Source organism: Propithecus coquereli, unplaced genomic scaffold (genome assembly GCF_000956105.1).
Source record: "Propithecus coquereli isolate 6110/MARCELLA unplaced genomic scaffold, Pcoq_1.0 Scaffold65, whole genome shotgun sequence".
Taxonomy (NCBI): Eukaryota; Metazoa; Chordata; class Mammalia; order Primates; family Indriidae; genus Propithecus; species Propithecus coquereli.
In genome coordinates, this window is record NW_012152507.1 from 6,951,021 (window position 1) to 6,966,199 (window position 15,179).

General features: G+C 43.0%; 1 protein-coding gene across 2 annotated transcripts in view; it reads left to right on the forward strand.

Annotated features, from left to right (window-relative positions):
* The first annotated feature begins 1,391 nt into the window (after positions 1-1,391).
* AMOTL1 (angiomotin like 1) overlaps positions 1,392-15,179 on the forward strand; it is a 93,872-nt gene continuing 80,084 nt past the window's right edge. For both annotated transcript variants that reach the window (XM_012660076.1, XM_012660078.1), the window contains exon 1: positions 1,392-1,635. In XM_012660076.1, the coding sequence (XP_012515530.1) occupies positions 1,587-1,635 (49 nt within the window). In that variant the 5' untranslated portion in view covers positions 1,392-1,586. The remainder of the gene's footprint in view (positions 1,636-15,179) is intronic.

The following is a 15,179-nucleotide window of genomic DNA, read 5'->3' on the forward strand; positions in this document are numbered from 1 at the left end:
CCTCTGTTGATACCTTCTTCCCAAGCACCCAGACCTTGTCTGCTCCCTCTTGGCTTCTACCACTGTGTGGTCGGTGCTGCCTTTTCCTCTTCCCACTGTGTCTTAACCCCACCACCCTTCCAGGCTCTTTGTCCTGCCTAAAGTTAGTCCTTCTCTCTACCTTTTCTAGGCATCTCCATGCTTAGATCTCCTGCATTGTTGCTCTCCTGTTTTCTGTTCATACATCTTGTCTTCTTAGATAGATGACAAATCCATGAAGGGCTGGTTAGCTGCTCTAAGTTTCTTTTGTGTACTATTAAGTACTAGCATAGGTGACTTTAAATGGAGTAGGTATTTTATAAGTAATTGTTAAATGACTGCATTTGGGCTTTATCTTGAGACCAGAGGGCCCGTCAAGGAATCAGAATACAGGAATCAGGACAGAATTGACTAGAGGGGTAAAACTGCTGGCAGACTAGTTAGGGAATTGCCGCAATCCAGGAAGGAGTCCTTGAAGGCCTTGCCTAGTGAGGAGGTAAAGAGAGAGGAGAGGCTTGGTTAGAGCTCACTGTCTTACTAACATCGTGGGCAGCGACCTCCTCTCCTCTGAGCGGCAGAGCCCACCAGAAAGCCAGGAAGAGGTGCTATGGGGCAGGTTCTGGCATTCCAGATCAGGGCTCCAGAGGGCGGTGACTATAACCCAGTATGGGGTGGGGGGATGAGGAATGTTACTTAGCACAGCCTGATTTAAGAGGTGGGGCAGAATCAGCAACATTTTCCCACTTACTTTCTTTGCCCCTATTCAGGCGGATAACGGCATAGGGGTTTGTAGCCAGAGGAAGTAGGGTTCTGCGAACATATTTAATATCTAAGGCTGTAAGGTCTGTTTTGGCCCTTCTGCTTGTTAACGAAGCACAAAGTAGCAGCTTGTCGCCCAATCCCAGTGCTTGATGGAAGCATGGGGCCTGGGGAATGCTGAGAAAAGTGTGGCCACTTTCCACTTGGAAATTCCACTTAAGAAAAAAACCCATCCTAAGCAGAACCTAACCTGGACTTTGAGGCAGATACGGAAACAGATTTCAGCCGTGATTGGCATGGTGGGAAGGAAGACAAAGTCTTAGGAAGGAGAACTGGTGAGTCTGAAATTAATTACAACACGGCAAGGGACAAACAAGGGAGGCCGTTGCCCTCCTAAGTCTCGGGAAGACACGTCAGCTCCAGCTCGGGCAGTTTCAGCCTGGCAGTCTGGCGGCCCGGGGAGGGGCGGCGGGTGGCTGTGGACGGGCTCTAGGGCCCAGCGGCCGGGCGCCGGGGCGGGGGTGGAGTGTAGGGTTACAGTGACGAGCCCGGGCGACCCTCCCCGGCCGGCGCGCAGGCAGCGGGGAGCGGGGAGCGCGGGCGGCGGCGTGAGCGCGCGGGACGCTCTAGGACCCAGCAGCGGTTGTCGGGTTTGGAGCTGGAGGTGAAGCCCTGGCATTTTTCTCCTTCCTGTGTAAATGGGGCTGATCGTCGGGCTCCGCTTCCCAGCGCTGCCCCACGCCATGCCCAGCGTGCTGCCCGGCGGCCGCCTTCGCCAGTCGCGGGACTGAACTAGCCATGGTCGCCTCATGTGGAGGGCAAAGTTGCGCCGGGGAACTTGTGAGCCTGCGGTGAAAGGTAACCGCCCCTGGTCGGGGAGCAGGGAGGGCGCCTCCGAGTCTCCCATGCGAAGGACCCAGCTGTCCGGCGCTCCCCGCCCCCTACTGCTCCGGGCAGGGGGCACCTCCTGGGGACCCGGGGCTGATCTCCCGGATTGTTTTATTTTTTTTTTTTTTAAAGAGGGTTCCCGTGTCACCCTCTGGTACCTGCGGGCTGGGCCTCAGCGCCGCGCCGCCGCGCGCCCCACTGGAGACTGGGAAGTTGTGTTCCCGCGGTGCGGGTCCCGGGGCGCCAGCGCGCCCCGACGCGGGGGCAGGCCTTTCCCGAGAGCGCTGCCATATGGCTGGACTCTCCGAGACGCGCCCGCGCACGGTCTCCGAGCGAGGGAGAGGGCGGAAGGGGGTGTCCGGTGGCCGCTTCCCTCGGCGCTAGACAAAGGCGCGCACACTGACCCGCCGGACGGGCTCCGGCCCTCGGGGCTGACCCTTCCTGTGCGCGGGCCAGACTCGACTCTGGCGGGCGGGGGCAGCGAAGGGGTCGCGCCCCGGACCTCGAGCCTCAGATTGCGTTAGCTGCCGCTCCTTCTTTGTTCTCCCCAGACAAGTTTCTTTGACAAACCGGGGAGTTAGATCCAGCTCTCCCTTGCCTGTTAGTGCTGCCTTTGAAAGAATCTGGTTTCAGGGGGAAAAAATTTAAACTTTCCAAGTGGAACTCGTTTTTCTTGGAATGTGACATTTGTGGCAGGAGGGAGATTGGCACGTCGGCCGATGACAGCCGAGCGGAGCCGGGGCACTGCGCCGTGGCAGGGGCCGAACGTGCCCCATGGGCAGCCGGGCTGGAGGACAAGGCGGCAGAATAGACGAGCCCTGGCGCGCACCTCGAGGGCCTCCGCCACCTGGACCAAGCTCTCGGCGACGTTTCCAAGTTTCCCTCCTCAGAACCCCAGGCTGAGAATCTCGGTTCCTTGCGCGCAGCGTCCGCGCCTCTCTTCGCCCTACTCTTCTTGCATCTTAATTGGTGACTGGGAAGACTTTCCTTTTCCATTTTTGTTCGAAGGTTTTTGCCATTTTGGCTTTGGTGTTGGTTTCCTGTCTCCAAGTGGCAAACGCTTTTTAGCCCGTGTAGTGTGTGGATCACTTGGACTGGTGCTTCCATAAACCAAGGCCCTGATCGTGCAGCTTTGCCTTTTGGACCCAACATTTTATCCCCTTGGTCTCTTAGTTCCCTTGCTCTGTGCAGTCCTAGTTGCCCATTTTCTTCTTCTGAGACATGTTAGGAGAATCGAGACTGTTAAACTGCTTATAAAAGTCACTGATAGTGGTGGGAGTAGCTGGTCGCCAGAGCCGCTGTTGATACCTCGAAGATGCTTTTGGCTACCCAAAGCGATAACGTGTTAGCTTGCTCACTGTAAGCGAACAGAACTGAAATAGAGGGATATTAATAGCTACAATTCCAGAAAAATTCCTCCCTTTTCGGGAAGCAAAAAGTCAGGACTTGAAACGCTAAACAATCATGCCTCCCTGCTTCCAAAACTGGCCTGTGGGTCACTGCCAAACTGGGTAAGATTTCCCCTGGCTGCCTACCACTCCTGGACCCGGGCAGCTGGGAAGTCAGGCCCAGGTTGACGATTAAGGATCCTTCTAGATTGCAGATTCTTGGGACTCTAGAGCAACGTGAAATTTACTTCCTACCAAGGTGCTCCAAGCATTATATTTTATCTACTATGAACGCTCTTTATGAGAATAATGTGGGAACAATACTGAAAAACATTTTGAACTGTTTTGAGGCGGGAGTAAGGGGTCAGAAAGCACTGATTTGAACAGAATGAAGGATAGCACTGATTTGACCACAGTGAAAAAGTGAGTAAGACTTAGAAGGTTTTAGACAGCCTCTACTCTTCCTGATGATGGTAGGTAGGGATGGGGAGGGGCTGTGGAGGGAGGAGGATATTGACTTCCTGGGTGGTACACTTTTGCTTTTGTGTGATGCATTTTTCAAGGTAAATAGGAAAACCTTTGTAAACCTCCCCCTTCTTTTTAAAATGCACAGGAATCTTCCTCTTTTAGGTTCTTTGCAGATGGTGGAGGATGAAGAATACTAATGTACTGAAGGGCATGTGGAGATCAAAGCATTTAAAAATACATCTTTTCATGGAAGCTAATGGAGGACTTTCAGTTTAAATGAGATTTTAAAGTGCTATCATTAAGAAAAGCACATGAATGCAGAAATGTGAGTGATTTTATAGGAAGGCACTCTACTGATTAGACTTGAGAGTGTCTGCCCTTGGCCAGATAGTCTGGAGGCTTCTGTGGGTAGAGCTCTGCTTGTTTTGATGTCTACCCCTGTGGAGAAGTGGGGACCCAGGACATAGGGGAAAGATGGCTGAACTAATTTAAACGAGATGGTAGTCTGGCTGGTGAGAGTTCTGTTGAAAAGTACAGCCTCTAGGTACAGTGCTACATTTCTTCATAGTAATTTGTGAAAATGCTTTGAAAATTATAAAACACTATATAATGTAAGACTTTTTAAAAAATAATTAGTGACATGAAACAAGGGAATTGCTAGTGAAAATTGTAAAAATTAGATTTTGGGGGCAATAAATCAAAAAGAAGTAAGTTTTTTAGACCTGTTAATATTTCTGATACACAAATTCCCCCAAAGGAACTTTTTTTTTTTTTTAGGTGGCTATCTTCATTTTAAATGCATATGAAAGCAGCTCAGGTCAGGAAATTCTGCAGTGTTTTGAATAATTTTTTTTCCTATTTTTTCATTAACATTGGTAGGCTCTTATGACCCAGAATTCAGTAGGTAATAGAATCCTTAAAAAGCAAGGGGTAGCGTGGAGGTCAAGTAAAAGGACATACTTGATTACAAGGTTTGTTGAAAATAGTCTGAGGTTTTTGAGGTTTTATTTTTTTTTCTTTCTTTTTGGTGGTTATTTTTGTTTGCCTAGTGATTTTTTTTTTTTTTTAATTTTATTTTGTTGGTTTGACTTTGTTTTGCCTTGAAGGAGAGGCACAGTGTAAATCTTGGCCATTGTGAGTAGTTCAGTACTCAACTTTTGCTGGAAGAAAGCCACTCCTGCTCCTGGGCTTATGTATTGGCACCAGGCCGAGTTCTTCTCTAACTTGTAAGGCCCTTGGCTCCACCCTCATGACCAGGCCTTGTGAAATCTTGGGGTATATTCATTTTAGACACTTGGAAACAGAACTCCTTGACTCCCAAAGGGGCTCACGCATCAGACATTTTTTTCCTTTTAGGAGGGGGTAGGAGAGTAGCTCTAAGGTGTTGGAAATGCATCCCTGTTAAGACTCTGGAGAACTGGATTTCACTTTTTAAAAACAAAGTCATGGTCCTATAGTATGTGTTTAAATCTGTGTTTGGGACCTTACTGGTCAATATTGCAGCTATATACTTCTTTTTTGTTTTTTTAACTTTTTATTTTGAAATGATCACAGCTTCATAGGAAGCTGCAAAAATAGTAGAGAGGTCCTGTGTACCCTTCACCCAGTTTCCCCCATTGGTAACATCTTACGTAACCATAGTACAATAGCAGAACCACAAAACTGACGTTGTTACAGTCCATAGAGCATATTCACGTTTCACCAGTTTTGCATGCATGTGTTTCTATTTCTTTTTTTTTTTTATTTTTTTTTAGAGACAGAGTCTCACTGTGTTGCCCGGGCTAGAGTGCCGCGGCGTCATCCTAGCAACCTCACAGCAACCTCAAACTCCTGGGCTCAAGCGATCTTACCGCCTCAGCCTCCCGAGTAGCTGGGACTACAGGCATGTGCCACCATGTCCGGCTAATTTTTTCTATATATTTTTAGTTGTCCGATTAATTTCTTTCTATTTTTAGTAGAGACGGGGTCTCGCTCTTACTCAGGCTGGTCTCGAACTCCTGAGCTCAAACAATCCGCCTGCCTCGGCCTCCCAGAGAGCTAGGATTACAGGCGTGAGCCACCGCGCCTGGCCCACATGTTTCTATTTCTGCTTGTATACTTCTATGCAGTTTTTTCACATGTAGATTCATGTTACCTCCACCATAATCAAGATACAAAATTATTCCATCATTTCAAGGCTCTCTCTTGTGCCACCCCCTGTATAGTTGCACCTATCCTCTTTTCTCCACCTTCTACCTTGTTCCTAAACAATAGTAACCACTACTCTATTGACTGTCTCTATAATTTTGTCATTCTGAGAATGTTACATAAATAAAATCATGCAGTAGTGACTTTTTGAGGTTGGCTTTTCACTCAGCATTATGCCCTTGAGATCCATCCAAATGTTTGCTCATATCAATAGTTTGTTCCCTTTTTTGCTGAGTAGTAATATATGGTATGGATGTACCATGGTTTGTTTAACCATTCAACTGTTCGAGAACATCTGGGTTTTTTTAGTTTTTGACTATTACACATAAAGTTGCTATGAACATTTGTATACAGGTTTTTGTGTAAACGTAAATTTTCATTTCTCTGAGATAAATGCCCAAGATTGATTGCTAGATTGTATGGTAAGGGTAGGTTTAGTTTTTTAAGAAATTGCCAAACTATTTTTTAGAGTGGCTATACCATTTTACATTTGCTACCAGCAACATATGAAAGATCAGTTTTTCTACATCCTCACCAGCATTTGGCGTTGTCATTATTTTTTATTTTAGTTGTCCTAATAAGTGTTCTAATCTTATTGTGGTTTTAATTTGCATTACCCTAATAGCTAATGATGTTGAACAGATTTTTATGTGCTTATTTGGTATCCATATATCCTCTTTTATGAAATGTCTATTCTTGTGTTTTGCCCATTTTCTAACTGAATTATTTATTTTATGGTTGAACTTTGAGAGTTATTTATATAGTCTGGATACAAGAACTTTGTCAGATATCTGACTTGTGTATATATATTTTTCTCAGTATATAGCTTGTCTTTTTATCCTTTTACCAGGATCTTTTGCAAAATAAAAGTTTTTAATTTCGATAAAGTCCAATTTATTGATTTTCTTTTCTTTGTGGATTATGCTTTTGGTGTCATATCTAAGAACATTTTGCCGAGGCCTATGTCCCAAAGATTTTCTCCTATGTTTTCTTCTAAAAGTTTTATAGTTCTGAATTTTATTTTTCAACTCCAGTTCACTTTTATTCCTCCTAAGAATCTGTATGGAAGTATAAGATGAACTACCAGGCATAGTTCTCACTTTCAAGTGCTCATAGATTAGTGGGGTGGCATATGGACATTACCATGTATTGAGTACTAAGAGAGAGACATGTGTGATGGGCTGTAGGAGCTCCGAGCAGAGAGGCCTTGCTTTGGTCTAGGTGGTCAGGGAGGGCTTCCCTGGGCATGTTGCCTAGGCATGGTGGGAATAAAATTGGTCCTTGCCTTTGATCCCATTTTTGGATATCTTTATTGCCATGAATTCTTCAGTGTAGGCTACTCTGATTCTTTAGCACATGCTGAAGGACTTGGGGTAAACTGAGTGGTTGAAGACTTTTTGAATAGCATGTGGGGCAATAGCTTTAAAGAAGGTGGGAAGACAGTGCTCAAAATCAGTAACAAAGAGTGTGAATGAAGTTGAATAGATTAAGCTTTAGAATAGACATTAAAATGAAAAAGAAGGTAGTGTTTTGGATTGTTTAACAACAACAGATAGATGTGGTTTGCTTCCTCTGCCTCCTTGCTGTGCAACCTCAGGGAGTTTTACATGCTGAAGCCTAGGCTACAATGAGGACAATAGTAGTTCTTACTGCATGGAGCTGCACGAGGGTAAAATGAAGTAGTACATACAGTGCTGGGCACACTGAAAGCATTCAGTGAATGTCTGCTGCCATTATTGTTACTAACACAGCAGAGCGGTAAATCATTTTATAGTGTTGTATGTATTCTCCAGTATCTCTTTTCTCTGAGAACCTGGAATCCCTGTCCTTCCTCACAGAAGCCTACCTTTTCAGTTGGGAGCACTGTATCATGTACCAAATATTACTTATTGAATGAGGTTAGAAGCTAGGGTGCTCTATTCACAATCTAGTACTGGCTATAAAATATACCTTTTTCCCATCTATAAAACCAAGATTTTCTGAGTAAAGAATGATTTCCTCTGCCTCTGAGCACAAGAGGTGGGGGGAAGTGAGTTGGCTATGGTGAGGCTAGCTCAGAGTTTATGGTGCTTCTTACCCTAGGTACAGTAAGTCAGAGCTGATGTCACCAGGCTGCGTCCCAAATTTTATAACTGGCAGCTCTGTTTGCTTTTCCTTGATGGCCATGTCATTTGTTTCCCAGAGGAAGCTGATTGAGCCTTAGATGTACAGTCTTAGGGCAGTGGCTCTCCAGTGTGGGTGAGCACCCAAACCATCTGGAGGGATTGTTAAAAACACAGATTACTGGGCCCCACCCCTAGAGTCTCTGTTTCAGTAGGTCTTGGATGGGGCCTAGGACTTAGCATTTTTAACAAGTTACAAGTGATGCCAATGCTGTTGGTCCTCAGATCACACTTTGAGAATCACAATTTTAGAGCATAGTCATCTTTAAATTGGACCTAACCTGAGATGCTTACCCTTTGAAACGGTCTGTTCATCTTCAAATGATTGAGTTTGAAATAGATTAATTTCTAAGGTTATTAGTTGATGTCTATAATTATATTCTCTTCTCTAATCACTCTTGTTCTGTGCTTCACTCCTTCCCAACCATGACTTTTCTCTCAGTTGTTTCTCACTACTTGAAAGACATGCCAGGTTTGGGTATATAGCTACCATGTCCAAGCCATATTGCCTTGGGGAAGTCATTTAGCCTCTGTAAAATAAATGGATTTACAAAATACTTATATTCTAAGGTTATCGTGGGGCTTAAACACGATACTTCGATGCTTCGTGTGAAAGAGCTACATAAAAGGTAAGACATGGTGCAAAATGTTTTTCTTTTATTATTATTATTTTGTGCACCCTTGATATCTCCTTGGAGACTTGGGGTGGACTGCCTGCCCTGATACTAAGTTTCATTGCTACTGGGAGAACTTGGTAACGATTGCATAGACATCTGCAGGGATGTTGTGAACAAGCTTCCTGCAATGGGTGGATGGTTGAGCTAGGGTCCTTCCAAACTGAGGCATTTTGGAGGTATATTGGTATGTAGTTGCAGTAATTACCAAAGGAGAGCTCAGTGCTGGAAAACTGCTTGAGCAGTTGCTGGGATGTTAAGAGATTCGGCTTTCTCACAGTAGAGAAATATAATTCCATGAAATTTTTTTCTGGCAGTTTAGGACCAATGTGGTCTGGCCCCCATCTAGTTTTTAAAGTTCCAGACCTAAACTGTTCATAGTAATCACTAGCCACTGGTAGCAATTTAAATTAATGAAAATTAAGTAAAACTGAAAATTCAGGTTCTCAGTCATACAAGCCACAGTTCAACTGCTTAATGCCATTTCCATCATTGCAGCAATTTTTGTTGTGCAGTGTTGTTCTACAGGGAGATTAGCTCTGTCTGGTGGCAACACCGCTTGGCTTCAGATGGTGGGACAGGAGCACAATTTTGAATGAAATGCACCACTTCTGCCTTGGAAGCCTGATCTGGTGTGTACTCATTGGGATTGCTCTATCAACTCTTCTATTTTTGGAGGCTCATTTCATTTGGAAGGTGGGTCGGCATGGCATCTGGGTTATGCCAGGGGCAGAGCTTACCAGGCTGTTATCAAGGGATGTCTGCTGTTTCTAGGGATGTTCTGTTCATGGGATTCTCCCAGCAATCTGGTCCTTGAGAGAAGCAAATAGAAATGCTTGGGTGGAATTAGGACTAAGAGGTCCGTCTGGAGAGGATCATCAAAGGCCAGCCCGGACTCCTCCACCTTGGCCCTGTTCCACTGTTGAACCAGCCTTTGTTGACAAGAGGCAGGGGCTGGCCATTGTTCCCTCTTCAGTGTTTGTTTGGGCTTGCTCAGATACCATTTCACTGCATCATCCTAACTGTTGTCTCCTTTGAAAGCATTCTGTAAACTGTAAAGTTCATCTCCTTGCCCTTCTTACATCCAGTCAGTCCAGATCCTTGCAGATGACCTCCAAAATACTTCTTGCATACTTTCCCTTCCTTTGCATGTCTCTACAACCCAACTAGTTTAAAGGCTCATTACCTGTCTCCTGGTTATTGTGAGAGCCACCCACATAAGAGGTCTTCCCACTTCTGTTCTCTCACACCTCTTCTGATCTATTCTGTCCTTCCTTTTTTCCCTCCTTCCTCCTGCCTTTCCTCCACCCTTCTCAGAACAGGCCAAGCAAGACAGGGATGATAGCTATCTTGTCTTCCAGGCTTTCTTAGCTTCCGCTGTGTGAGGTGGGGCTTTGCACACACCCTTTGGCCACATGCCGGGGAGGAAGCATCTCAGTTCAGCTGCTGCTTCTCAACTGTGAGGGCTCCTCTGGGTGGTGAGACCCAGGAATGTGACCCCTGAAAGCAGGTGTGAGGCATGCCTTTTCCTTCCTGTATTTTGAAGGGCTCTGAGAACCAAGTTGTGAGTGAGACTCCTCTAATCAGGGGACTTGGGGAAAGCAGAGAATATGACATACTCTGGCAAGTCCCTGTTCTGTTAGGGACTGGCCCCTAAATATCACTGCAATTAGGTTGATTGCTCATCCTGGTGATGTGGGAAAAGGTTGAAAGATAGAAGGGCAGGCAAAGAGACTAGGAAATGTGCTTTTTCAGAATTATGGAAACTAGGAGATGCAGTACTTAATGCACAGCATTAAATTCATTGCAGAAAAACACATGTAAAACCAAACTTGTTTCTGAAAAGAGAAATGGCCTAATGGTCCCTTATCTAGAAGAGTCAAAGAAAATGCCTTCTGAAATCACAATAAGCTTAAATTAAGATACCTGGGAAAGTAATTTAAAAAGCATCACAAAACCATTTACACAAACCTTGAAGATAAAAGGGGGTGTCAGGTTTGTTTAAACGAGTAGGTTTGTTAAAGGATATAACCCTGTCAGGCTTATCTTCCCATGGCATTGACTGGCCTGGCAGATCAAAAATGAGTGGTGGGTGGCATGAAAAGTGTTGAATAAATTCACCTTAGCTGACTTTTAGATTTGCTCCTGTAAAACATTCGTCAAGATATTAAGAATATAGAGTCTAAAAGGTCTACTCCAAGACATGTATTATCTTAGCCCTGTGTCGAGATATAAAATGTTCCCAAATTCTGAAGTTTCTTACCTTAGACTTTCTCCAAAATAAATTCCAGGAATTTGGAGGAAAAAATGGAAATAAATACAAATATTTATATTTTAATGGCATTTATTGAGTGACTAAGATTACTTTATTAGTTTAGGAACACAAGACAGGTTATATATAATTAAGTTTGTTCATAAAATAAACAGATTTTCTACTATTTAGTAGTTTAGGCAGCAGTCACAAATATGCTAATTGAATTTACTTTGAATATTTTCACTTTCTGTTATAGAGGAAGGTACGTGATGGACATTAGGAGGATGACATTTCTTATTTTGGACAGAATATAAACTAGGCGAAAATTTGGATAAGCACTCACTCCACTATTATTATCTGTTGAATGAATAACCCTGGACTATACAGCTCAATACTGAGGGGGAGGATACAATAAAAAAGATAGTTCAACCATCTGATATTTGAGGGTCTATCATGTGCCAAGAACTAGACTAGGTGTAGGGTGTGTGTGCTTTGATCCCACGGAACTTGTATTCTAAAAGGAACGTACTGTAGTAAGATGTTAGAAAACAGAAGGCAAATGAACTCGGTTTATTCTACCCTGAGAAGAGAAGGCCAAGAAATGATTTATAACTGCCTTTCAGGTATTTTATCTTCACATTGAAGATAAATAATATTTGTTATTAAGAGGAAATGGCCTTGATTTGCAGATGTCATGACTTCTAGAAGCATGGAAGAGTTGGAAGAGTTTCCTACTGGGGAGGAATATTGATTGGAGGATACAGAGGGCATAAATACAACCAAAGAATTAATAGAAGTGTGGGGTGTCTCATCTATAACTCTCTTTAAGTGTGACATATGTGGTCCTTTCTAATGATGGGAGAGGGCCTAATGGGCTGGGTGTGATTTGCTCTTTAGATACCATTTTCTGATTTCAGTGATTATCTGTGGAGCTTCATGATTAAGACTTAAGAGCTAGGAACTTGTATTCATGTCCCACCTGTGCCTCTCACTATCTTTATCATCTTGGGTAAATTACTTACCCTCTCTGTTAAGTATAGTATCCTCATATGTTAAATAGGGATAATAATAACACCTACCTCAAAAGATTGTTATAAGGATTATATGTGAGATACAAGAGCAGTATCTGACACATTAGGAGAGTTATGTGTTAGCTATTGTTCTTGCAGTTACTATTGCAGCATCTTCTTATGCTTACAGATTTCTGTGGGTCTGGACTTCAAGCAGGGCACAATGGAGATGGGCTGTCTCTGCTCCATCATGCCAGGGACCTTGGGGGAAAGAAGGCTGGGTACATGGGTGATTTGGGACTGGATTCACATGTCTGGCACCTGGGCTGGGATGACTTGAAAGCTGGATCTGCAGACTGGAGTGCCAACAAGTTGTCTTTCCATGGGCTTGGCTTCCTCATAGAAGCAGGCTAGTCAGAATCCTCCATGGTGGCTCAGGGCTCCAGATGTGAGCATTTCAGCAAACTGGACAGCAGCTGCATTGGCTTTTATGATCTCATCTTGGAAGTCACATAGAGTCACTTCTGTCATTCTCTGTTGGGCAACAGACTTAGAAGCCTGCCTAAATTCAAAGAGGTGGACCCTCTTTTCAAAATATAGGCCTGTCGAAGAATTTACAGACATGGATTAAACTGCCACAGTTATCATCATCATCATCATGTTATCATCAATAGAAGAGAAAATATTAAAAATTTAGCACACGGTAAATCCTCAGCTATTTGGACTGCCTGGAAACTGCAGTGTCCTGGAGATGTAAATTTTCTATATAGTGTAAGGTAAATATGTTTGGTGGTGGTTTTTCTGCAAGATTGATCCCTTCCCCACTCCCTCACCTTCTGCCTTTCATAACCTTTTCCTGATGGTTTGCATCATTCATTATAAATATCAATTAATGTGATATGTTGTTTGTATTGGTTGTGGGGAGAGGCATACGGATAAAACAAATATATCTTGATAGTATATAAGCAACATAGTTTCTTTCAAGAGGATGCTTTGCTATTCTTAATTAAGGTTATGATTCCAAAGTAGACTAACTGAAGGTACAAAATGATGATAGAATTAGGATAAAAATGCATTTATGTGCTCTATGAGCAAGTAGTAATGGGTGATACACTTGAAAGGCCTATGTTGATGACATTTTCTATTCCTTAAAGATACTGTTCTATGAGAGCCCTGGGCACTTGCCCCATATAACTTGATCAGCAACCACAGAATACAATAGAATCTCCAGAAATGTTACTTATGTTCTGGTCACGTTGATTCAGACTCTTTTTTAAAAAGAATTATCGTAAATCAATTTTGAAAACATTGACTTGGAAGAATTATTCAGTTATTTGTTGCACAGGATTTTAGAGAAAATGTTACAATGGGTCTCCTAGTCAACTGGTACATCATACACCTTGAAGTGAGATCAGACTTTTTCGTTTTATATTTATCATCTTCTTGGCTAGACCATTGCAAGATCCATTGTTTTGGGGATGAAAATAGGCTTTAAGTTGCCATATATGTTATGATCCTGAAGGAGTAGCCTTTCTCCCATTTTTGGTGGTAAAGAGTCAGTTTTTCACCTGTTGTCAGTGAAAGGAACAGATCACTGTGGTGGATGCAAAGAAGAGATTTGAAGTTTCCACCTTGACCTCTGTCCTATTATATCACAGATAAAATGAAAGAGAAGTTATGGAACAAAGGTGCCAGAGAGAGGTCTTTTCTTCATATTTATAATTCTCAGTTACAGAAGGCAAATCTGCCCCCTCCCTACCAGCCCTCAGTAACTACCCTATTGTCACTCTGAAGGTGAAGCCTCCTAGACAGCTGAGGGGTATTCAGCTTAGCCCCTGGTTTCTGATACCTTCTCGAGGGCACCTAGCATAGACTTACATGCCAAAGTGGCCAGATAAAAGGGCTTTGAAGAGCCTTTGGATAATACACATATTCTTTTATTTTTTCTTTGATAGTAGGACCACAACATTAAGCTTATTTTCAGAATAATTGTGTATTTTAGGTCTTCTCTCATCCCAAGTTCTTGGAACGTTGAAAATGTAATTTTAGTCTAGTTTGTCAGCCAAATAATCTGACCTAGAAGAAACTCTAAAAGCCTTCATCTCTGATCTGCTTGACCATCTTGCTGTTTTAAAAAGCTTACTGATTTCATCATCTCTTGAAAGTGAACTTTACAGTGGTGATACCTGTTCCACTTTCCTGTTTTCATAAAAAGAAACTAAAATTTACTGAGCACTTACTATGTGCTGAACACTTGTTATAGCCCTTTCACTTGTCTCAATTAATCTTCATAATAACCCTATGTAGGAAGTCCTATTATTATCCTCATTTACCAATAAGGTAATGGGCACCAAGTAATTAAATCATTTGCTCAAGTTCACATAGGTCATCAATGATAGAGCCAGGATTCTTACATTGTTTAAAAAGCAGATTTGCCAAATGAAAACAAAAAGCATGGCATATCCTTTATTCCCACTTAGTGGATTTTTTTCTCCTCTTTTTTGTTCTTTAAATCTTTCTAATACTCTGGTCTTTTGAATTGACAGCATCATTCACTTTACTCTGCAGTCATCGTGTCTTAACATTCTTTCTTCCCTTTGTCCAAGGATCACCTGCCTTCCTGCTGGGCAAGTTATTACAGTTTCTTTTCTGCTTACCTCCTAACAGTAATCTCATGGAGCCTTTTTTTCTTTTCCTGGTGAAATAATCATTGTTAATTTATCTTCCTTCTTATAAAAATTCCTCAAGGGCAAGAAGGTGCATTCACGTGCAGGTGTTTTCTGGAAGGGTGCCTATCTCTCTTGGGATACATTTTCTTTAATCGGCAGGTGTCCATTCATCTGACAAATAGAGTTCAAGCAGTGCTTTATATCAAAGGGCCTCTGAATGTCTTCTTCAGGTTTCACTGACTTCTAGGGGCTGTAGGCATCTTCCTTTGCCTGCACAGGGAGATAACTCATTCTCAGTTACGACTGGTTTTCAGCATTTTCATTTTAAAGTTCTCAAGTTTCATGTCTTTTGGACTTTGCCCCATGGAAGAGGCTGTGTAATGTACAACAGTGTTTCTCAAAGTGTGGTCTGTGGAACCTTGCGGGGGTCTTTGAGACCTAAAAACTATCTTCACAATAATACTAGGACATACACTCACCTTTCTGACATTTGCACTGATGGTGCAAAAGCAACCACGGGTAAAACCGTGGGTGCCTTAGCATGAATCAAGACAGTGGCACCAGACTGCTAGTAGTCAATTACTCACACATTCACAATTTCAAAAAAAGAAGCCCTTTTCACTTAAGAATGTTCTAATGGAAGCAGTATAAATGATTAATTATATTAAATCTCAAACCTTGAGTATGTCTTTTTAATATCCT